General features: G+C 38.3%; 1 protein-coding gene across 1 annotated transcript in view; it reads left to right on the top strand.

Annotated features, from left to right (window-relative positions):
- Positions 1–4,583: 4,583 nt before the first annotated feature.
- angpt1 (angiopoietin 1) overlaps positions 4,584–25,275 on the top strand; it is a 47,634-nt gene continuing 26,942 nt past the window's right edge. Inside the window, exons 1-3 of the mRNA XM_056741820.1 lie at positions 4,584–5,407; positions 22,920–23,075; positions 23,502–23,625. Coding sequence (XP_056597798.1) covers positions 5,042–5,407; positions 22,920–23,075; positions 23,502–23,625 — 646 coding nt within the window. The 5' untranslated portion in view covers positions 4,584–5,041. The remainder of the gene's footprint in view (positions 5,408–22,919; positions 23,076–23,501; positions 23,626–25,275) is intronic.

Here is a 25,275-nt window from a genome sequence, read left to right as displayed (position 1 = left end):
GCAGTAAATACATTTAAAAAAAATGTAATGCGAATTTGAAGAAAAATTCCTGCTAATAAGATAAGAGTGCATCAATCTGGAGTGTTTCATATTGCATGAGTAATACCCATAAGGTAGAAATGTGTTCTCTAAACAATCATGTGTGTGCGCATGTTCGATCTGATATTCAGAAGGATAACATCTAATTTCGAGGATTATAAAAGCATAAAAACATTACTGGATGATGTCATGAACCTATAAGATGTCAATTATTTAAGGCTGAAAATCCACTACAGATGGTGGTGTGTTTGGAAAAGTAACTAAAGGCAAGCATGTGAGCCAATGAGAAATAAGGTAAGAATATAGCAGGGATAGCATCTTGCGATGTCAAACCCGTGTGTGATCTAAGGTGATTCTACACAGGATAACCACATTAACAGTTTTTAGTTTGGAGGCAAATGGGTGTCAGACTGCTTTGTGTTGCTCCTACTAAAAGATCATAGTACTGTGGTGGTGATGTGGACAAGTGACAGACCTCCATCCCCAATGCATGATAGCACACATAGGGATCTGAACACTCTGTTTAATGGATAAATCCTGTAATCTGAGAAATCTGATGAATGGAACTGTGTCAAACCACGAAAGACAGGACAGCAGATAACCACTTACATTCTTCCCTTTGCACACTGTAAAAATGGGCAGAGATAATTTACTGCTTTTTTTCATGTAAGATTTGTGACCTTTTGATTGGTCTAAACATATTGAGCATTGGTGCGCATGTGGGAAATGCAGGTTTGAAACAGTCCTGATCCTCTACCCATCTTCTCCTCATGCTCTGAGTCACCATACCGACAGAGTGAATAACTTTATGATTTTTTTTGGTTAAAATTGTTTTTCATGCTCATGTTTACATACACAATGTTTTTTCAGTGAATTAATACACACTGTATACTGGAGTATACAACATTTGTTTGTTTTTTAGTTTGTGTAAATTTAGAAAATACACTTAAAATATAATGTAACGTTATGCTAAAAGCTTGTTTATTTGATGCTGATTGGTAATATTAGTTTTGGGAAGAAATTGATACTGTATGTAGACACAAATCATGTTTACAAACCCCTTTTAGACCTTTAAGTATTATCTCAGATTAAACAGTTTTGAAGGTCATGAGAAACATAAATTCAGTCAAGGGTCCCAACGTGTCTCTGGTGGTTCAGTGTATTTCCCAGTCCATGGGTTGAGGAATGGGAAATGTGTGTTGACCTAAGGGTGGGGGTCAGATGAGGTATGGTCCAGATTCTTTGTAAACACTCTTATGAGGTGCAGCTTCTCCCGTGGCCTGCGGAGATAAGAGACCAAACACTTGTTTTAGAGCACCCTTGATCAGACAGATTACAAGCACTAACATAGTTGAGAACTTAAACATTTCTGGCTTTGAATGGACAATTAGCTCCGACATCATACATCAGCTAGCACATGGGATGAAGCACACACAGACAGCAGAGCTGTGGGGGAGTCAGATCATCTGTAAAAGTTTGTTTTGGGTTCAAGTCAAATTTCATTGTGGCAGAAATCTGCAGTGAAGGTCAGGATTGTAGTTTAGGTTTATTTGGTTTGTCTGTAAACCCTTTTAATGGGAAATCGCTTGCTTTATATTAAAACACCTTGCCGCAAACATGCAACGTTTTTCAGCCTTAAAACTGTAATTATTTTCTCTCTATCTCTTTCCCTCCCTCTACACAATCACACATAAAAACTCATAAACGCAAGTTAACAACGGACCCTATATATTTTCTTATTTGTTAAATGGTTAAAAACAATAGCAATGATGTCATAATGCTGACGATGCCCTCACTTCCATTTCCTTGTGACATCACACGTCTCTGGACACGTTAATCAACACTTTAAACATAGACGTGTCATATAGCGTTTGATTGAAGGGTACAAGAGCGCACGTTCCATAATCTTGACGTGAACTTAACTGTCAGTGAGGAAGACAGACTGTTGCTTTGACATAACCAGACCTCAGTAAATTTTGTTGCGTGTGCCCGAGAGAACCTGCCTGAGAGGAGAGCCGTCTACAGAGGGTTCTTAGCCTAATAGTCCCTGGTGTCATTCCTTCAGCAGTCTTCAGTTCATGACATCATATCTGTCGGCATGTGCCACACCGGGCTGTTTAAAAAATCAATCAAACCGACTGTCTCAAAGAATTAGACTACGTGTGAGTTACGTAGCAGACTAAACACGTCCTTTCTTTCATAGGAATGTGACCGTATGCCTCTCTCTCTTTCATTCTTTCCCTGTATTATATTTTTTCGAAACAATTGTTGGACTGAGCGTCCACTTGTGCATCTGTGAGCATTCTCGATGGTTGCATGGTCACAACAAAACATTCCTCCAGCCTTAACATTTAGTATTCACCATTGAAATGCCACTTTCTCAATTGGATGCGTTGAGTTCGCCAGACCTGATAATGCTATCAAATGAGATGTTGAGAGCGTTTAGTGTGACAGATTTGAATAAGGCCGAGCCGGGCCTTGCAGCCCCCCTTGGGGACCCAGTGAAATGAGAGGCCTCGCTCATAGATGGGATGAACAGGTCTATTGAAACTGGAAGAATGCGACTGTGTGACATATTAGTTCTTGGTAATTATCCATTGAAATGCGTTGGCATTGATTCAGCTCTATCATTGACAGAAAGCCCCTGTGAGCAAATGTTTTGCCAAGCCTTAGCCGCTGCAGGGTTAGGACAATATAGAGCTCATCGCTTTGTAATTCGTTCCAATTGTCATTACTATTTTTGACGCTTTTGTAATGGCTTCTTTATCTTGCAGGCTGAACGCACAGTTTTTTAAAGTTACATGGAATATGTTATGCCGCGTCATTTTTTATGATGCTTTACCAGCTTGTTTTTATGAACATAGATGACCTTTACCATTACAAGCATGTTTGGTACGTACTGTGATACTGGCTTTAAAGGCAATATATTATTCATTTTGTCAGAAATATGACTAGATCTGTCTTTGCTCTATGATGAAAACTTCGGGATCCCGTGCAGTTCAAACCAGCGGCACACATAAATTTGTTGTGTCGCTGCGTGTTCTGTGTTTACATTCCAGGAACGACTTTGGTGCGTAGATTACACAAATCAATTATGACGGTGTAAATATCCCCAGCTTGTGCATTTCCATGAAAACTTGAGGAAACGCCAAAATCGCATACTGTTCATCATGCTGGTCTTTGAAGTACTGACCTACATTACTGCACTGTAAACATGTTCAGAGCCCCCCAATGAGAGCCTTAAGTTTTAGTTCTTGGTCTCTAAACTGTGTTTTGTAGTTACATGTTATCGTTGCAGTTCAAAAAATTTCAGTACACGCGTCTATAGTTTTGATGGGGACAGGGTGGAGGGGTGGGCGTATGGCATAGCAAGATGAAATGCATGGTTATTCTGGGCTTGTTATCTCGGAGCAAAACCACGAGGAGGAGGGTGGTTATAAGGATTACAGCATTGTGTTGTTGTCTTAATAGTTTGTGTACCAAGGAGAGTTTAGTCTATCTGCCAGCCAGGTTGCCATAGTAGGTGGTGAGAAAAACGCACAGGGGGCTTTAATTGGAACTTGACCTTTGACCTCCCATCTCCATGCATAGTATCCCGCCAACTGCTGTGTTGCGCTTTGAGACAAGGTCTTTGTTTTTATCTTACAATAGTTGAAAGTTGGAATCTGGGTTGCAAAGCCGGGTCCAAGATCGGTGTAAATGAGAAGCTGTTTCCTCTGGTGAAGTAGCTCCTCCATCAGGCCAGTGCTGGATTTCGTTTTTGTTTTTGTGAAAACAAGAGGGAGATGCTGTGAATTGCAGGCTTGTGTTTTGGATGAGAGCAGAGTTTCACAATGTCACATTCCAGGGGCACTTTGACACTTTCTTTTGGAGGGGTTGAAAATGAAGTCGAAGAGAATAACTGTTTGCCGTGTTTCTCATTGGTGTCCAACTACGAAACATTTGACATTAAAGAGATGGTTCTCTCAAAATTGAAGAATTCTGCCTTTATTTATTCACCCTCATGTTGTTCCAAACCTAAATATGAGTCTCTCTTCTGTGGAACACAAAAGAAGATATAAAAAAAATGTCTTGTGTCCATACAATGGATGTCAGTCTGTGTCAATGTTGTTTGGTTATCAGTGTTCTTCAAAATATCGTCTTTTGTGTTCTGCAGAAGAAAGAAAGTTATACAGGCTTGGAATGAATGAGTAAATGGTGTTGGCAAACTCCTATTAATGCAATCCTGTAATGTAAGGGTGGATATACTGTATATATATATATATATTCATAGAAGTAAAGTGAATAATAGATAAAGTGTAGGTTACTATGGGCTACTACAGAAATACAGGCTCAGAAAGTTGAAATGAAAGTAAAATGATCCTCAAGCACTGAGAACATCCTCTGTGCTGGGGTCCCACTATGCTTCACTTTCCTTTTCTCTCTCTCTCTCTCTCTCTCTCTCTCACTCTCTCACACACACACACACTCACCCACACACACACTCAGACACACACATTCCTCTCCAGTCAATGTGAGGGGCAGGCTCAGAGCATGCTAGAAACCCAGAGCAAAGTCATTGAGTCGCTAGGTCACACACAACAGAGTAAGAGAGAGAGAGCGCGCCAGGGGAGGTCTGACAACATGCTCTAGACTACATCTTCATGGACCCTGTCTTGCTTTCTTCATAACTGCACAGCTGCATTTTACATGCATGCGGTCCCAGCGCAACCCACATGTGAAGTTTCTCAAGACTTCAGCTTTTCCCCAGAAGACCGACTCTTTATTAAATCTTTACAGGACAGGAAGTGTTTGGTGAGTGACAACATCAATGATGACCTCCAGGCATCCTCTTCCCCAACAGTCCTGTATGGACATGTTCAGCACGTGCCCCATGGCGCCTAGACATCTCTGCTCATACTGATTCAACCTGACCTTGGAATTAAGGTACAGAGCGCCAAAGACACCTTGAACGAACTTGACCTGCTGCTTTGATATTAGTGACCGTATCTCAGCTCGTGCCATGCGGTGGAGTTGGTTCTTCTGCCGCTGTGCATCTCTGGCAGCATTGCTGGCGGTGGCAGACTGCGCAGGGGGTGAGCAGAAAAGAGGAGCTGAAGAGGGAACAAGAAGCTCCACGGCCAAAACAGGCACTAACGGCAGCGGTCGGAAATATCATCGGGTCCAACACGGACAGTGCAGCTACACTTTTATTCTTCCAGAAAGTGACGGAAGCACCGGGACTTCTTGTCGAGAGTTTAAAGCGGGCGCTCAGTACAATGCAAACGCTCTGCAGCGGGACTCTCCACAACCTGAGACGGACTTCTCCAACCAGAAGATCCAGCAGCTGGAACATGTCATGGAGAACTACACACAGTGGTTGCAAAAGGTAATTTCAAGTTTTGCAACGGATAATCACGCAATTATCAGCTTGTAGTTTTGTAAGCCGAGAGCAGCTAAGGGACAGCTGTTCCCAGATCCAGTAGAGCGAAAAGATAAAAAGAAAAAAATTCAATTCTGAACTGTAGTTCAAAGCTCGGTATGTGAAAACTGTTTATCTGTCTTTAGCTGACAAGGATCAGCGCTTTTCCTGTTTTCTGTGGATTTTCGTTGTTCTGCTGTTATGTGTGATTGTTTACGCAGCTGTGATGCTTTTGACTGTATTTCTAGGATGATATTGCGGTTGTTGCTTTGGCAAGTTACAAGTTTGCGTAAGCGAAACAAGACGAAATCTTTACAGACCTTTGTTATTTTAAGAATGATCTTCACCACTTTGGCCGTCAGAGACCAAATATTTGTGACCATAGATCTCTCTGTTCAGGTTGTGTGTGCTTTTGTAACTCGCGCCGCTCGACGTGTCTGCTGGCAGGGGTGTCTCACTCCATTGCCTAGCTGATTTCGCAGATGTTCAGGTGGACTCCACACGTCGCATCGATGGCACTTTGTCAGTCACCCAGTGGGTAGTCGGGTGCGGTGTCTCTTTAATGACAGGAAGTATGACAGACCCTTGGGAGTGCTTGAAGGAAGAGCACAAGAGATCTGTCCTCCGATTATGGGCTAAACTTTAACTCTCCTGGCAGATAAAACATCACTGCTTTCAAGAAAAGTACCTGTTGAAGATTTTCTTGCTTCCATAATATATTTTAAACACATTTAAATCGTGTTTGGATAACATGGATCATCAGGTTTTGCATTAACCAAATAATAAGACACTTGGAATGTCAAATAAAGTCACAGCTGCTTTGTAACAATGAAATTTGTAAAAGCACTACATTAATAAATTTGAGTTGAGATAAAATGTTTTAATGAACAAAATGTAAAATAATAGAAAGAACCATTTTTTATATAAACTATTAGTATTTTTTTAAATGGCAAATCTGTTTAAATGAGGACATACAGTACTGTACATTTGTATGATATTTATCACTATAACATTAAAGTTTATAACAAATATGTGTTATAAAGATTATTTAACCGATTTGATATTTTCATTTTGCATTTTTCTAGAATTATTCATAATTTGTTTCTTAATAATCGGCAATAATAATTATAATAGTTTGTACATTACTGGTCACTCAGTCAGAGTTGTTAATGATAATTGCTCCTCAAACAGAAACAAACCTAGCCTACAGAAACCCCCAATGGGATTTGGCAATGAAAACAATTCTAAATTTGAAACTTACACTTGCCGAACTGGACTATCAAAATCATAGCCATTTTAAACAAAGTTTTTATCAATATTGTGATCTTGGTTGTTAATGTAAAATGAATAATTGCAAACCATCTGTTTATTTACAAAACATGTAGAAATGTGGATTACATGCAGGTTTCAGAATGAATTGTCCGTAACATTGTCCTGAACTGTTTTTCACAAACTTTTACGATGATGGTACCAGTTATAGAAGTATCAATAACATGTTACCTAAAAGTTATTTTTAAAAGGCTTTGAAGTTTAACATGTTTGAGTTATATTAAAGTATCCCCTAAATAGAGAATATTTGGATGTTACGTAACAATGCAATGGGGGTTCCTGTGGTTCAAAAAATTATAATCCAGCATGGTGTTTTAAGGCACGGATCATGACTGCAATGTGACCGGTATGATAATTAATCTTAAACATTCCTTCCAAACGTTCTGATCCCACACGCCATTCTCAACATTTCCATTTTCTTCATTTGGCGAATTCGTCCCATGAATTTTTATGACGGATTGGTATTTGTAGACACATGCGTGATCCTTTTTTAAAAAGGGAAAGCAAAATCATTTTTGGCTCTATTTTAGACAAGTGTTAAGAGCTGCTGAAATAATATTTTGATGCAATGACTAAAAACAAAAAGCAAAAGAAAGAAAAATAATAATCTTTATTGAACGTTTACCAGGACTTGCATACTATCAAAAGAGGGAGTCTGTCAGAGTTTGTAAAAAAGGAAATTTGGCGGTGTATGCAGTCTGAATTCTACACCAGTGAGTAACCGGCTTATCATAAAATATACTGAAAGTAGGAGTATAAAAACATCTACTAACATTAGTAATGCCACTATTCCTGATCACTCCTACAAAACTATGACCTGGACCATTTTGTATTCTTGTAAGATAATGGGGCAAAATTTACCTGCACAGTTTTCATTTGAATAAATGATATTTGTCTCATACTTTATAGGAATCAATTCGTATTCTTTTATATTTAAAATGAATCCGGACCACAAGAAAACCTTGCCTTAATAAAATGAGCTATATATTACGCAGTGCTAATTCAGTCTAATTGTTCTAGAGGAACATGAGGATGCAGTTAACATATTTCATCAGACAGAAGATTAAGTGTCATGGTCCGGTCTATCTGTCTTAATCAAGTGAGCCGTGACTGTGGAGTAATTCTTAATACCTTTCAAGCCGTACACTGATGAAAGACTGCAGATAGTGACCGGTCTGTTGCTGGAGGTGCGGAGGGGTCTGTGTGGGGTCGAGTCCGACCAGGCGATGCGTTCACTGTGGAATTCTGCTTGAGCAGGTCCCGATAACATTCTTGTCCAGTCAAAGGTGGCTTCTGTTTGTCCAAGGATTATCCCAAGAGCAGGCATGGTCCATAAGAAGGATTGGATTGACTCTGGTCATTTGCTAAAGGAAACTGTCCACTTATGGATATGGCTGGCTAAACACTTCTAATCTTAAACATGGAGTCATGATAAAAGTCTGCTATCTGGTGTTTTGAGGAATAGTTAATCCTAAAAATTATGAAAAATTATTATTTATATATTTTTTTATCAAATTCATATTATTATTAATATTTTTAGGGAATTGTAGATCATCCTGCTTCCTTATTTTACTATTTTTTAAAGTTAATAAATTCTATTCTTTAAAAAGATCAGACAAATATGCAAAAAAAACGGAAGGTGGCAAATTCTTTTTTACAGCACTGTACATCTCACAGAAGTGAGTACCCCCCTAATTTTTTTGTAAATATTTTATTATATCTTTTCATGTAACAACACCTGCAATACAGCTTGTATAACAGTATACATTTGCTGTCCCTTCAAATAACTCAACACACAGCCATTAATGTCGAAAATGCTGGTAACAAGAGTGAGGACACCCCTAAGTGAAAATGTCCAAACTTGGCCCAATCAGCCATTTTTCCTCCCTTTAGATTCAGAATTTTTATTTTGGGTACATACAGTAAGTCCTTTATTGAATAGATTTTTTTCAAGTATTAGATTAGTTTAGTGCAAAGAGGGTTTTAAAAACACTCCTTATCACACTTTAAGCCTAAATGTTCTTTCAGAGACTATTAAAGTCTGACTTTGTATAAAGCCGAAGGAATTCAGTTCCGTCAGCAGGGCTTGGCCTGAGGTCCATTTTGGGTTGATCTCAAGCTTCTGCCAGTGACATGTGGGAGTTCTCAAGGGAGTAGAAGTGATAGATCTTCACACTTAATGTGTTCAAAGAAAACCTTCTTCAGTCTCATGTTTCTGCGGATGGTGCCTCTTGCCAAGCGGCACTTTAGATTTAAAAGCACATACGTCCGAACCTTGGCCCTGTGAAATTCTCATTGTTCTGCTTTACCCTCGGCATGGCTGGCGGTGACTAGATGAAAACGGAGAGGTTAATCTTGGTGCTTAAAGGCCAAACGCTGTGGTTTTCCTCCACTGAGGGCATAAATGAAGACTGGACCATCTCACGGCCACACAGCATGTCTAAGAAGCCAAAAGTTGGACTGGGCTATTTTAGGGATGACTTTCTTAGTATCAAAGTTTGTTTTTGCTGATGGAAACGGCCAAAACCAACAAGCTAGATGAAGTGAAGTGAAAGCACCCTTGGCGGACTAAACAGCTCTTCCTTCCTGTTTCATAGCTTTTACACGCACCAGAACAGCGCTCCATTTATCAAGGCACCACATTAGATTCAGTGTCACTTCTTCAGATTCAATTCTTGCACAATGTGAACGCAATGCAGCACTTAGGCATGTAAGGGAAATAAAAAACATACTCAACTGTCACCATCTTTCAGGGCGAATGAGGAAACTGCAGCCCACGCTGAACGTTAAGCACAATGCAAGGGTCGTGTGGTTGATTTTGATAAACCATACTACCCGCTTTGAAAGTCATTTTCCAGAAACGTCATGTCATCTGGGTCTTTAAGCTAACTCTGGCATGTCTGTTTGATATAGGGCAGAGAAAACTCATGAAATCAATACCCTGCTAACAAAACCCAAGTGAGTAGGTCGCTTAATGTCATCTTAATTTTGTAAACAAACCAAATCTCCTCAACCATATTGTAGGCAGCATTATGTAGTTATGAGGTCAGATTTCCATCTGTGACTCATGAATCTTGCACAAGCTTTTAAGATTAATGTGAGTAAAATCTTTATTTTTGGGGCTTTTCACTTTTCTCGCTTTTGGGGAACGCCTAGGGCCGAAGTCCGATGGGTCCCTCACAAAAATGAGAGTATTCAAATATTTATTTTGGGATTCTTGTTGCCCCAGAGTATTTTAATATTTTAAATCTCAGTGTTACTGTTGGCATTAAATATATATCCCCTTCATTTTCTATTACACTGTGGCAATGCAGTTTTCCAAATCGCTAAACAATGATCAGGATTGCTGAAATTAATATAAGCAAAGATGATTGTTTTGGACAGGAAACAGAGAGGAACATTATTTTTAAACCTGAGCTTTTACTTTTCTTAGTGCATGTGACGGATAAACCTAATTTTACAATAGGCCCAATTTTTTGGGCTTTGTTAAGGATTTTTCACTTATTTAGGGATTTATTAATGCTGCGTGTGGAAATGTGGAATGTAGTTACTAATAATGTGCTTATTGTCAGTTGTTTTTCTATGCCTTGTAATGTTAAGAACTTAATCCAGGTATCAGTCAAATCTAATTCAGCAGTTCAAGAATAACCATATATAGGTATAATGGCCTTTCTATTATTAATATAATGAAAGAATATTATTATTATTACATTAAAGGGATAGACCACCAAAAATGAATTACTCATCCTCGAGTTGTTCCAAACCTGTTTAAATGTCTTTGTTTGGCTGTACACAAAGAAAGCTTTGATAAACACAAAAGAAGATATTTTGAAGAATTTAGGAAAACAAACAGTTCAGGGCCACCTTTGACTACCATTATCTGACTACCGCATCTCAGTTGCTAACATTCTTCTAAATATCTTTCTTTAGCCCTATTCGGACCGGACTAGTTTTACCAGAGGAGGTTTGAGAAATTTGTGTATCTCAGACATACTCGGTCATTTTAATAGACTTATTAACAAAGTTCATCATCCACATGCTGCTTTGAATGACATTTCCTCTTGGGATGTGCTTCTTCTGAGCGAGCTCCCAGTGCGGACGTCCCACGTAGCCTTCACAATGTCTTCACTTTCCATCATCCCAGCGAGGATGAGGTTTTAAAGAACGATGTTTCAGTTTATCGGATAAACCTAGTTTACCTTCATCAGCTTTTCCATGAAATCAAATCAAAACATCAAATGTTAGGATGAAAGAAAGCTATGATTGACTCCAAACGCCAAACTGAAAACTAATGAACAATAATGTAAACGCCCCTATGGGAAAACAAGTCAAGTACGAACAGGAAATCGAAAATGTGTGTGTGTCTGTGTGTTTTAAATTGTGTGGGGCAAAGGATTTAAATGATTTATATTTTCCTCCCTTCTTATCATTCTCACATTACAGTTTTTGTAACACTTGCACTGTGTCTGAGCCGCAGGTCTTCTTTTTACTAGATGCAACAGTGCCAGAACTAAGGGAGTAGTTTGTTTTATCTGTATTTTCTATCAGTGTCTGATATTCTTGATGTTCTGCACAGTGAGGTTATGCACACAGAAAGTTAACTGACGACAATCTTACATTACGATCAGCATTAAAAAGATCTAATGGTCTGTATACGATTAACCTTGGAAACAAGTGCACAAAGCATAGAGGGTGTTTAAAAGGGCAATTGGTGCAAGGCATTTTCTTCCAATATGTGTTTTATTGGGATACTTCCAATTCAAAGAAGAAAGTCTCATGCACTATTAGTTAAAATGAACAATTGTTAATGCACAAATACAAGCAATTGTACTCTCCATAAGTGGTCCCGTGGTTGGATATTATGAGTTTACTGTATAGTTTAGTGGTTTCTAGCCGCAAATTGTGTGACAACCACAACCCCTTATGAACCAGCCCACCACCCTCGACGCGATAGTCCGAACCCCGGCCAGCATCACACTTGCCTTTTTCTGGGACCACATCCAGGCTTCTCACATTTCACCCCATACCTGTTTAAGAAGGGCTGCGTATAATTGCTAAAGACGGAGATGTAGCCACTCACTACCCCCACCTTCTCCCTCCTTCTCATCTATTTGAAAGCAACTTGAACTGCTGGGTTAATAGTAGCAGGTTAAAGATCATTCCCCATTATGCTATGGGAGGTGGAAAATGACTGTGGCTTCAGTAAGTAGGCACTGTTTGTAATTTACCTCCAATTACTCATGGGATGTAGGCATTTTAAAGGATTGATGTTGGCGAGAAATGCAATACTACAGGTAAGAGGTTTGACTGTTACAACTAAACTAAACAGATAAGTCCTGTAATGCTTCTGTAAGTGATTTTGCAAAACAAAGTTCATTAAGAATGGATTTAGAAAACGTGTGTAATACAGTTATTTTTAATAAGGAAATGTGCAAAACTTCTTTACAGCCATTGCATTTCCAGTGCATTGCTAGACAACACAATCTCACTGGAATCCGTAACTATTCTTATGATGCTAAGTCGCGTAAATCGTAATCTTATTTTTTGCTCTGTTTAAGAGTGATTTGCGGTTGTGACTGTTAGGTTTGGAGGCGGGGTTAGGTGAGGGGCTTCAGTATTGCTTTTCCCTAATAATCGTATGTTTTTGTATAATTCACATTGTATGAATTTAAACAAATTAGCCAACTCGTGAAGTAGTTACGAATTCCTTTGAAATCAGGTTGTGGTACAATTTTCATATAGGTGTTTGCTGTGATGTTAGGTGGCTTCAAGAGCTTCATTACAATGATCCTAGTTCAAAGAGCCAATCCACCAACACTGTTTGGCTATGGGTCATGTTGCTGTACGGTTGCTGGGGGTTTTCTGAAATAGATGGTTGTTTTAGAGGCAAGGCACGTCATTACATTTCGCAGAAACGTACAAAGACAAATACTTTTCTCTATAGAATAACACGCACAGATGAATCATACACAATAAGGCCATGAACATTCATTGTGAAAGTTCAGTTAATCCGGTCAGTTTTGATTTCACGTTGATGTCAAAACCACACAATCAAAAGTCCAGAAAAACATATTTTTTTAAGTTTCAGATTCAAGTCTGAAGTCAGCGCAGATGAAGGATTTTTAAGAACACAGATGGGCAGGAAGCCACATCTCGTACTGCACTCCTCTTTAAAATGCATGAGTGAAGTGCATTACTGAGTGAAGTGTGTTTGTGAATGGATCTCTGGCTAGTGTCTGATGTTCTGCGTGACAACCGTGTATCATTAACAGATCTGTTTCTCGTGTGAGAGGTGGGAATATTGCCACACTAATAGCTGTTTGAGAGCTTGCGTGGCTAGATGGGCCTTAATAGTTTTTTCATATACAAGTTATTTATGTACTTGTCTACCAATGCAAAGGTCTTTCTCTTTTTTTCCGATGTCTCCTCCTTTCTCTTACTCCCTCACGCTTTCCTCCCATCAGTCTATTTTTATATCCCTGTTTTCCCTCCTCTGCTTGGCCACAAAACAACTTCCACAGACACAAAAGGGGCCTCTAAATTGTACAGTGTTGAATGGTATGACAACACAATGCCACAAACAGGCTCGTCTGTTCCGAGCTCCTCACGGAAAGTTCAGAGAGGATAACTTGTTAGGGGGGGTGCGGGACACAGATTCTACAGACTCTCTATCTAACGATTCTTCTTGTCATCAGAAAGTAGGTTAAGCAGGGACTGGAAAGCGTATTAAAAAAGTGTTATTAAATTATTACCGCATTTGACAGCCTTTATTATGTCACATAATTTTACTAATAGCATGTTAGATATTTAGTTTTTGTGTTTCATATTCCTGTCTTTAAAAATGACTGAATTATGAGAACTGGAATGTTTGGGATATTTGTGCACTGTATTAACATAGCTTGTGGAGTTGTGTTGGGAATTGAAAACAGACATGACGTTTATTTCGTCTTCTCCTCTGAATTCACCCAAATACTCTGGCTGGCAGTATCTCCTGAAACTGAAAGTATATTTAAATATGTTCTTTGTTTACTTATGAAGTAAATTGTAACATATAGCATACCCACGGCAAAGACATCTAATCTAGGGCCCATATTACATGCCAAGCTCAATAATAAGCCATCAATCACAGTCAAACTTAACCTGATAACCAATTGTACCCAAACAAAGTTGATAACATGCTGTTTTGAGTTCTGCACGAGTTGTCCGTGTCATTTTCCACTGGAACTAACTGTGCTTTGTGCTTTGGTGATGCCTGTCTTCTCCATGCCGCTGAGTTTTAAAGGATCAGGGTAGAGTCACGGTGGCAACGATGATGCATGCCTCACCCTTGCCCAGCGTTGGAATGGCAATCCGGGCCCCATGGAAAGGTTTCATGTGAGGGACTGTTGTTCTGGCCGAGAAGCGCTTATACTACGTGCAAATGGGCCACGCAGACACAAAGAGTGTGCAGTCATAATTCCTTCATATGACATCATTGTAACTGCGGATAAGCGGAACGACTAGAGGTTGTTATAATATTGTCTTGCAAGCCTCGCTTGGGTTATTTATGAGGTTTTTATCAAAATCACTGTACTTAGAATTTTATATCAGCATGGATGTCCTTGAAAGGAATTTTTTGAAGGATCTCCCCAAAATGGACTGGGAATAGACACCTTGCGAACCATTTTTTGAGTTAATATTTCTCAAGGTCCCTAAGTGATTCCTAACTGGGTAGAACGCTTCCAAGGGGGATTACCAGACCAAGTCACATTCTTTTTGTGATCTATCTTGGCAGAAAAGTTCCCATGTTCTGAGCTCTCATTTTGGGAAAGCTGAGGTCCGCTGTTTGCCTGGTATAGGGCATGAGATTGGTTTCCAGTATGATTTGTTTGTTGTTCCCTGCTTTTTTCTTCAAGGTTCGGGTAAATGCTGACATTTCCTCTCCCATACATTCAGATACACATAATTAATCAGGGTAATTCGGGGGTATCAGAGCAATTTTAAGAAACGGTTTTGAGTCGCCTAGACGTATAACAGAAAAAATGTTATAAGTGAGGCCTTGTAACTAGATGATTTGAACAAATATACAGTCATATACAATCTAATTTGGAAACTGTTTGTCCAGTGTCAGCAGTATTTCACATGAGATATGCAGAGGAAACGTGAATCCTGTTTGACGCAATAAGCTATTTGCTACACTACTTGTCATGAATGTTTTGTTTTTATTTTGAGTACGTGAACTTGAAAGTTAAGAAACGAATTTAGGCACAAAAACATTTGCAAACATAAATAAAGCAAAGGAATGTAAATAGTTCAAGGCGATTTAATGAGACATTCATATACTGTACACTGCCTTTCAAAAGTCTAGGGTCACTTATTATTTTTAATATTTTTATATCAAAACCGTAAATAACAAATGTAATGGGAATTATTTCATCAAACAATTTTATATGTAAACATATTTGAAGTATCCTCTCTGCCATTTAAAATGAGAAATAATATTGTCATTTTATTCTTATTAAAGTTCCCATATATAATGGGCTAAAATTGGCAGCGTTATATATATATATATATATATATATATATATTTGCTTTGTAATAAATTGTAAACAATTATAAATTTCTCCATACATGACTTTCATCTGCCATCATATCAAGCCTTCATCGAATTTGAAATCAAAATATGCATAAAAAGTTTCATAAAAGGTGTCTGTCATTGAATAAACACTGTTATATTATTCTCAAATGTGCACATAATCACTTCCCAAAGGTGGGAAAGTCCTTGTGTGCCTTATCGACTCTAGACGGACACTAAAAATCCAGTTCCAGAGTATTGATAATAATAACAAGCACATGTCCCATGCTACTTCATGCTATCAAAATCACAGAAGACAAAAGCAAACATTTCTCTTGGACGCTCTCCTCCCATCTACACCGAGTCAAAGCAAACAACCACTCTGTCTTCCTTCTGTGCTGCACGTAACTTCACGTTTCTCAGACAGGATACAATAAATTGAATTCTCCTTTGGTTAACCTCCACAGCCCGCCCTGCATTATTGGGTTACAGCACACCAGGATTCATCAGATGGGCTCTTGTTCTACGTTTTTGGTATTTATAGATCAGTGTGTATCATTTTCACTGGCTTCACTGGAGTGCTCATGGCTTCCAAAAGATGATCGATGATAAAGAAATTATGGATTCATGAGTAACATTCATGTTTAAAGTTGAGTATGTGCTATTTGAAGTACTGCGCTAAGTAAAAAAAGGTGTTGTTTGCAGTGGCTTCGTGAAGATATTGTTACCAACACTTTTGGCATCATTGGTTGTTCAAGCTGTGTTTGGTAAGGACAGCAATCTTGATTTTTCAATCCAAACAGCTTGAACGTATTTTCACGAAGAGCGACTACATTGTGTGACACTTGTGCGGTTTATGAAATCACATTCTTTAGTCTTTGTATAGTACACTTTTTAATTTCACAGTCAAATGTGTGCTATTACCAATAAGATGTGCATTCTAAGTTTCCTTGACCTTTTTCTTTTCTCTTTCATTCCTTTTAAGTCAAGTTGTGTTTAGACTGAAACACTTTGTTGACTTTGAAATGGGAGCAATGTTGATTTTTTGATATTGTGTTTCGTGCCAGTTAGCGTACATATTTTGCAGCCCAAAAGACAGTTCAACAAACTTCACAGACTTTAATACAACTTACACCATGTTGTTTAGATTTCTGTCTGAAGTCGCAAACCTCATCTGACACAGAATGTAGTAGCTCACATGCAAACAAAGGCTTCCACGAGGATGCGTGACAGTGATATCTTGCTTTACTTTAGACTTTCTTGAGATCACAGCAATAGGGCATATCTCAAATCAGTGCCACATGGGAATACATTATATTTTACTGCTACTGACACTAGAATTACAACATCGCTCACTGTGGCATGGCACCCTGGCAATGTTTTACATTTTTTGAGAGATGGGTAGTTTAGATTTACATTGCGTACATAAATTGTAGTCTCCAAACTGTGTATAAACAATATAATAGGGTGAAACGAATACAGTTGCACCGAGAGCATGCCAGTTTCAACTAACATCATGCTGTAAGTGTGTTTTCTCTGTGAATGTTTGACATTGCGTACTTGAGCGTGTTTGTGTGCATGTGAAAGGATGCGAGAAATAGAGTTTGTTATTTAGAAGTGAGTGTCAGTATTGTAACTCTGAGGAACTGGGTCGTAAATGTTTAATGTAAGCTTTAACTTTCACAGCACAGTCTAGGACTAAACATTTTGAAGTTCACTGTTAAAGAAGATTTCCCCATTAAAAATTAAAGAAGTTGTGCTCCTGGTTTTAATACATTTCGTTTTGCATACATCATGGTTTGCATACGTTTCGTCTCGAAAACCTAGCCATCAGTGCAGATACAGTAGTAATTCATGTTAATTTTTACAATCTGTAATTGCTCATTCCCAGCAGCCACCGGTGTCAAAAAAGCTTGCCGTAGCCCTTTTTCTAAACGCGGCAGACGAGATAAACCAGGCTTCGGACCATAGTTTCTCCTGTGAGACCTCACTTGTCCTGGTTGAGCTGTATCCAAAGTGCTGTAATGCATCACACTTTACCTTATGCTTGAATGTAATGTATATATCCCAAAGAGCTTGTGTTTAAATGTGCAATTACACCCTTTCACAGAGAAAACACTTCAATTTAAGTTAGTTGTCTTAATTTTAAATAAATTAAAATGTCTTTCGCAAAGAGATACAATTTTATGTCAATTAAATTAGCGATGCAAATTTGAATAAGTTACTTCCCAGCACTACATTTGTCCAACTCTTTATTAGAGCTAAGTACAGTCAGTTATTGCTTTAAACAGATTGTTGTAGCATTAACAGACTCATAACAGTGCTTTTAAGTCTCATAAACTACAGCAGACAGGAAGGGGAATGAATGTGCCACTACGGCAGCAAGAGAGCAGAGGTTGGCGTCACAGCACCAGCCATAGTCGTTATCATTGACCTCACCGTTCATCATTTGACCCGGCCTCTGTAATTCACAGACCTCTGCATTTTACAACCCTGTGTCAACTAGCAGTTTGGGAGATATTCCATTCGACAATTATGTCCGGCACACAGATGGATGATTTAGTGGCTCTTTAAGCAAGTCTGGTGTTATGACTTTTTAAATGGGTAAAGGCGTTTTGTCACCCTCACCGCTTGAGTGATGTGTGCTTTTATGATTCTGGGAAGAAATGTTTCCTTTAACTTCTGGTGTTAAGTTGTGAAACCCATGCTTTTTATTTAGTTTTCTCTTCTTTTCCTGTATTAGACATGTTTTTTAAATTCTGTCATCGGTTTAAGTCATGTGACCTGGAAAAACGACGAGTCTTATTGGCTATCTGATTTGATGTGCAAAAATGAGCAATGATCCTGTTCCACCAGTCAAAACGTTGGACACTCGACTGACTTTCCATTTGTCGTCGTTTTGAAGGACACTTTTTCTTATTCACACTTGTAAAAATAACAATCAAAAATATTTTTTTAGAAAAATACAAATTGTGCTGACAATTAAATTTCTTTATATCTCAGCAAGCTTTAGAAAAAAATCTTGGAATTGAGTGGCTACTTTAAAGAGGTTTTATTAACTTTTTTATTATTACATAATCTTTCACATTAAAAAATAAAAATGTCTAAACTTTTAACTGGTTCGTGTTTTTAAATGCTTTAAAAAATACTAAAATACAAATGACAGAAATAACATGGTTTTATGCGTATGGAACATTTCTGACTTCTTAAAATTGGATGTCTTGAACATCACTCAGTAGGGCTGCCCGGTTCACCCTCTCAAATTTGCGCACTTTGCAAATAAACACAATCAATCTGCAAGTCGACTAGTAAACTTTGCTGGCTTTAAACAGTGCTGTGATATTGATATAGACGTGACTGCTCTCGGGTCAGATTTTTGAGTGCTGATATGGCTGACCTCAAATCATTCGGTATGACCCTCTGCTGGTGGGCAGCTGTGAGATGTAAGCCAATCCCCCAGGTGCAACACCACCAGGTTCCACACGGTCATACACTTGATAATACTTGGTTATACCAAACTCACTCATGTGTGAAATACATCTTTGAGACGAAGTGCAGGTGAAAGAACTCACACTGTCTCCCCCCCAGTGAAGTTTTCTTTATTTTATTGTTGTTTATACAAGAGACCTGGTCTAGTTGTCACGCTTTTTCTGAATATTAAGGTATAGGTTTGTTTTCAAAAGGAAATTTCTGTAAAAACTTTTTTTATTGGGTTAATGTTGACCCAGGTACAGAAAAATATTATGAATTTCACAAAGGTTATTCAGTAACACTTTACAATATGATTGTATTTATTAACATTAGTATAAGCAAAAGTTTACAGTGGCAACATATTTTTACAACATTCAGTAATCTTTGTTAATTTTAGTTAAAAAATTATGATTGTTCACGTTACCATATTAACCAATGCTAACAGATTAGCATTAGCTTCGGCATTACCCATTCAATTTGTTTTTTTATTTTTACTGTTCCATCTGATTCCATGTGCCCCGAACAATATTTGTGTTGTCCTTAAATCTTGAAGGCTAATAAAAAACGACCAGATTTTATTTCCAGATTTTATAGCTGTAGCCTATACCTCATCTGTTGTCTTTGGGTTGGAAGGTTTGTTTATGAATGGAAGTGGGAAATAACTATACACCCACTAAAGCCCTTTTACCGTTTCCTTCAAGGAATTTTCTCTTGAAGTTTGTGTTTTTGTAATCTTGATTGTCCTTCCTCTGTTCCACACATGATACACTATGGAACATGACACAACCAAGTCACCCTCAGAAGGCCGAAAGAATGGATCTGTCGTCTTATGTTTCTGCAGGCCACCAGAACAGCACCCACACCCCTTCTGAAGGTGACTCCAGTAACTCTCACGCATTGGCCAACTTTGTCTCAGTTGAATCCATACATTCGCTGCCTCTTTAAACTGGATGGAAGTCAAAAATTCACTCCACAGAGATGGATTTTAATGGAAGACACAGGTGGAGAAGTTAAACGGGAAGTTCCCCCCAAAATGAAAATTTTCATCTTTTACTTTAATGTAATTTCAAACTTGTATGGCCTTCTGCAGAACAGATAGATCATTTGAAGAATGTGAATAACCAAATAATATTGGGCCCGTTGATTGACATGAGGGTGGAAAAAATGATTATACATTTTTTTATTAGGTGAACTATCCCTTTAATTTCATTTTAAAGGCACAATTCAGATGTTTTGGCACACGTTGAATCGTAACCATAAGACACCTCTAATGCCCGCAGTCTTTAAGCATTGTGTTACATGCCCCTCATATTCCATCCAATCACATATATCATGATTTAGTTGTTTATTCTAGAAAGAAACTTGTATCATGATAACTTGCCTCATAGTTAAAAATTTCTCATTTTATACTCGGGACTCCACATTCATTGCCAAGAAGAGATATAGTCGTGCGATCCTAATTCCATATGACATGAAATTGCTGGCGGCTAAGGCGGATACCGATTGAATTGTCTTAGCATTGTGTTGTTAACGGTCCATTTTAAGTTGAAGTGGAAAAATTCATCTTTTGTTGTACACTTTTCTTGTTTTATATGTTTTATTATCTATTTCACAAGATGACATCATATCTCGCTCTTAATAATTCTTGTCTCTGTCATAGATTGGAACGAACCGTGCACTTACAACTGATTTCCTCAAACATGTCTTACATTTTCTCAACATTCTAAACGTCTTCATGCCAAGTGATTTGTTCAATGGGTTCAGTTCTCCTAAATACACACAGCAGATTTAATGCAACAGCTAATACAGCAATAAATATGATGAAACCGTTAATTGAAATGCCATTCAGGTTTGCTTACAGCTCATTAAACTGCAGCATGGTGACAATCTAGTCCTCGAGACTCAATTGAACAAGACGTCTATAAAAGACTGGACCGTGACATGTCGCAGTCCTGTTAACATTTTGCTCCCTGTAGATCTTGCCACAGCATTTTGTTGCTTGTTCAGGCTAATAGATTCAAGCAACGGGATCACTCATGGTGTGGTTAGTGGAGCAGCACGGCCCACTGCAGTCCAGGAAAAAATGGAGCGACGACTGGGTTGTCAATGTAGATTTACAAAAGTGTCCTGCAGTTGGAAATGTTTCATCACTGTGGGTGTAGCTTTTTCTTGATGGCATGTTCAAATTTGCATATAAACCAGTTGGATCCCATTGCTTATGCTTAGTTACCAAAAGTTACAGTTATCCTATAAAGGCAGAATTTTTATTTTATTTTTAAGGGACAGTTCACCCAAAACATTTTTTAAATTGTCAAAAATAAAAGAAATGTCATACTTTACTCACCCTCAAGTTGTTTCAAATCTTCAAATGTCAAATTAAGAATTTTTTAATAGTGGCCAAGAACACGCATTCTTCCAAATATCTTTCTCTGTGTTAATCAGAAAACACTAAAACTAAAACTTTTTTTATTTTTTGCTTGTTTTTTCATATACTTGCTATATTCTATATACATCTCAGGTCACTTTTCTTGTCAAGTACTTGTATATTGATGTAAGAAGTTTTAGATATTTTTACTAAAAACAAGACAAAAAGGATTAGTAAGAATGTCATATTTTGCAGTGAATTTATACATATTTGGAACAACTTGAGTAAATGATGACAGAATTTTCATTATTGGGTGAACTGTTTCTTTAATAATTAAAAGATTCCTCCAGAAACTTTCTTCAAGAATTCTAACCAAACAGTCATGAGTTTCAACTCCAGAAGGTCCTTTAGTTGTGTGTAGGTTAAGGCAGCACTACATTTCGTAGCCCATCTTCAAAAATCTAGCATTTTTTTTCTGAACAAAATCCAGAAGTGATGGATTCCTGCCAAAGCACCAAGGTTTAGAAATGCGACTAGCTGGCAACCCACAGTGCAGAACACAGAGATCTAATGATAAACTGGTTGTCATATCTAATGCCCCGAATGTCAGCGGGCATCTCAGGGGGTTTAATCAGCAGAAGTACTCTTTGTGCCGTATTTGTGAAGCTTGTTCTGGCCTTGTCATCTCTCCAGCAAGAAGATTAGAATAAAAGGGTTTATGATAAACCCAAGCATCCCCTGCAGCTTGATATCTAAATCTCTTCCTTTCTGAACAAATGACCTACAGCTGCATCCACCTACCTTCAACACTGACTCCACAAGAGGTTGCTTTGTGCCTTTAGTTTATTACTAAGCCGCTCAAAGACGTCATGGAGTGAAGAACCTTAGATAAGAAATTCCTTTACAATGATGCCAACAAGGCAGAAGGGTTGAATCTTGGTTTCCTCAACATGAGGTTTTTAGTTTGAGGAAGCCGTAGCTGTGATGGGTTTGATTGCCCGTGTGTCCTTGTGCTGCAGTTGTGTCACCTTACGTTTTATTGGCCTCTTAAAAAAGTTGTCAAACTCTCGGTGTGCTCAGTGTTAAAATGTCTTTAGGACTGTTGGGGATGTCAAGTTAAAGGAATATTTTACTACCAAATCAAAATGTCCCCATGTTTTACGCATCCTAAAGGTATCCTAACTGAATATGGTTTTCTTCTTATAGTTATAATACGCAAATCATTTTGCTTCCAAGCGATAGAACGGGAGGGAACCGGTGTTGATTTTTTGAAGCTCCAAAAAGTGCATCCATGGATTAAAAAGATGGTGGTCTAGTGGGTTAAACCACTGAACTGGTAATCAAAAGGTTGGATAAAAGCGTCTGCCAAATGACTAAATGTAAATGTAAATGTAGATCTTCTGAAGCAAATCGATGCGTTTGTTTAATAGAAATATCCATATTTACATCACTGTTAATGTTGATGTCTCGAATGCGCGTGAACCTCTGGCTTGTTCTTTATTCTGTCTGTCTGTCTTTTATTGTTTCTTTCTGTCTGTCTGTCTGTCATCGGAAGATCGGTCGGTCTGTCTGTCTGTCTTTCCCCAACCATTACGGCATGATCCTAATTCCAGAATTAAAACTGACATGCACTAAGAGAGCAAAATTGTGACTAACAAAAAATTTTTGCACCTTGTGAGCGATCAAATATATAATAAACAATAACATTGTGGCAGCCTAGCTGTTGTTTTTTTCTAACGTGATCTTTTTTCTTGTCACAGATTGAGAACTACGTCAAAGAGAGCATGAAAACAGAGATGGTCCAGTTACAACAGAGTGCTGTTCATAACCATACAGCAGCAATGTTGGAGATGGGCACCAGTCTTTTATCCCAGACAGCGGAGCAGACACGCAAGTTAACTGATGTCGAGACGCAGGTACCTTCCTTCCAGGGTCCATTTCATGCCCCATTTAGTGAACCATTTTCCCCTTATGTAGCCCCTTAATACATTCTCTAACAGGCCAAGAAAAACCCTCATGCCACACTAGACTTGCAATCTTTTTAAAGTACCTTGCTACTGTTTTTATTGCTAAATGTCTTAAAGACTTGTGCATTTTTTAATGAGTCACAGCGGAATACAGTAAAGTTGCATTTTGCTGATTTGTCAAATAAGAGATTGACTTAAGAGAATATGTGGTCTTAAGTGCTACCGTATGGCACCGCGGTGAAGTGGTGCGCTCTATCCTATTTTATGTCTTTTCCTGTGGTAATGCTCAGATAGGATTGACTTACTTAATGGTTTTAAGGTCTGTGTTTTTGCGGAAGGATTACCGTATTTTTACAGAAATGTTATCGTTTTCAGGTATTAAATCAGACATCACGGTTGGAAATTCAGCTGCTGGAGAATTCACTGTCCACCAACAAGCTGGAGAAACAACTCATGGTTCAGATAAATGAAATCAACAAGATCCATGACAAAAATGGGTAAACCCCCCTGACCTCCCACCACAGCACACAACCGTACACCAAGCTTTCCAAGCTACAAACTATTGATCATTTTTATTAGTTAAACTACAGTCAGTTAGTTGGATTATGACACAGGAGCAACATAAACGGATTGTTGACCCAAAAATTACAAGTATATTATTTATTCATCCTCATGTCATTCAAAACCTTTATGGATACAATTGAAGTCAATGCACGCAGAACAAAAATGTCTGGAAGTTACAGTAGTGACCCTGATTTAATTTCCCACTGTACTGCTGAATAACCTGCCAGGACAGATGTTTAAATCTGACATGCTTGTAATTCATAGGACAATAGGATCTTAGGCCAAAACCACAATACAGATCATTACACAAAACGATTTTCAATCCCTGACAACATGATGAGCTCTTAGACTTCAACTTGGACTCACACAGAGCAGTGGGATGAAACCTCTGAGTGACGTCCACTGAACTCCCGTTCAACTTTTTCCCATGTGGAGACAAATACCAAAAAGTCTTGTATGTTTGCATTGATTTTGCAATGCACAATTTTTGTAATTCTTTCAATTTTTTTCTAAATTGATTGATCCGGTGGGACACATTAGTTACTGACAAAACAAAAAGTTCAATTCCCAGTGTTTGCTGTGGTTTGAGTCCAGCTGATGTTGGAAAAAGTGGATAGGACATTCATATCTCTTTATTCAATAAAATATCTAAAATATCAGATTGCTTGTGTTGTCGTTACCTGCGTTGGTATGGTTGCTGAACTTATATTATAGATTGTCTTCTATTTCTATCTTAAATAAATTTTGCATTCTATTAAAGGCCCCATTTTTTCAAGGTTTTCTAAGCTTTGGTTGTGTTTTTTGAGTATTTAACAATGTATGTTTATGTTTCTAGCTTCAAAAACCTTTATATTTCACAAATTTCTATCTTCCACCACTGTCTCTCTTCTCACCAAATAAATGGATTTCTTCTGGTTTTTCCAAAGTCACTCCTTCAGAAACGCTCTGATTGGTAAAGCAGATCAGCTCTGTCGTGATTGGTTCCCCGCTTAGAGTGTGTGGAGATGTCCCACCCATACCATATCAGTGAGTTCCGCTCATCAAGCTGTTGTGATTGGTCGGTCCCCCTCTCAGTGTACGTGTATTCATAAGCTTTGGCTTTCAGCAATAAACTGTGACAATAGTGTAAACTTCACTTCATCAGTTAAAAACACGGAGAGCGATCAAAGTGTAACGGAGGTCTGCTAGTGCATACGCAAACATCAATCTTTGTTACAAATCATATTTTTTCTACTGTGTGAGGGAAATGACACCGGACCGAATGACGTCAGACCGGTTATATTACCACTAATAATAGAAACGTTAGTTTTGCCTTTTATATTGGACACGAGTTGAATAATAAAACAAGCAGATTGACTAGGAGACTGCAAGCAGGACTTCAGAGGACATTTTATAGAAGTGTTGTAGACAGAGGTAGGCACACACGCACACACACACACACACACACAAAATATCAGTGTATTACAGAGAACAGCTTTCACGCTGATGTTAGTCATGGATTTTTTTTAGTCGTTGGTTATCTTAGAATGTGTGTAGCGGGATACTTTATACCAGCCGTAGGACTGTGATGAAAGTGATGGTAGTT

The sequence above is a fragment of the Triplophysa dalaica genome, chromosome 25 (genome assembly GCF_015846415.1).
Source record: "Triplophysa dalaica isolate WHDGS20190420 chromosome 25, ASM1584641v1, whole genome shotgun sequence".
NCBI lineage: Eukaryota > Metazoa > Chordata > Actinopteri > Cypriniformes > Nemacheilidae > Triplophysa > Triplophysa dalaica.
The sequence above is the reverse complement of the archived record's forward strand: the minus strand, read 5'-3'. Positions and strand labels throughout refer to the sequence as shown.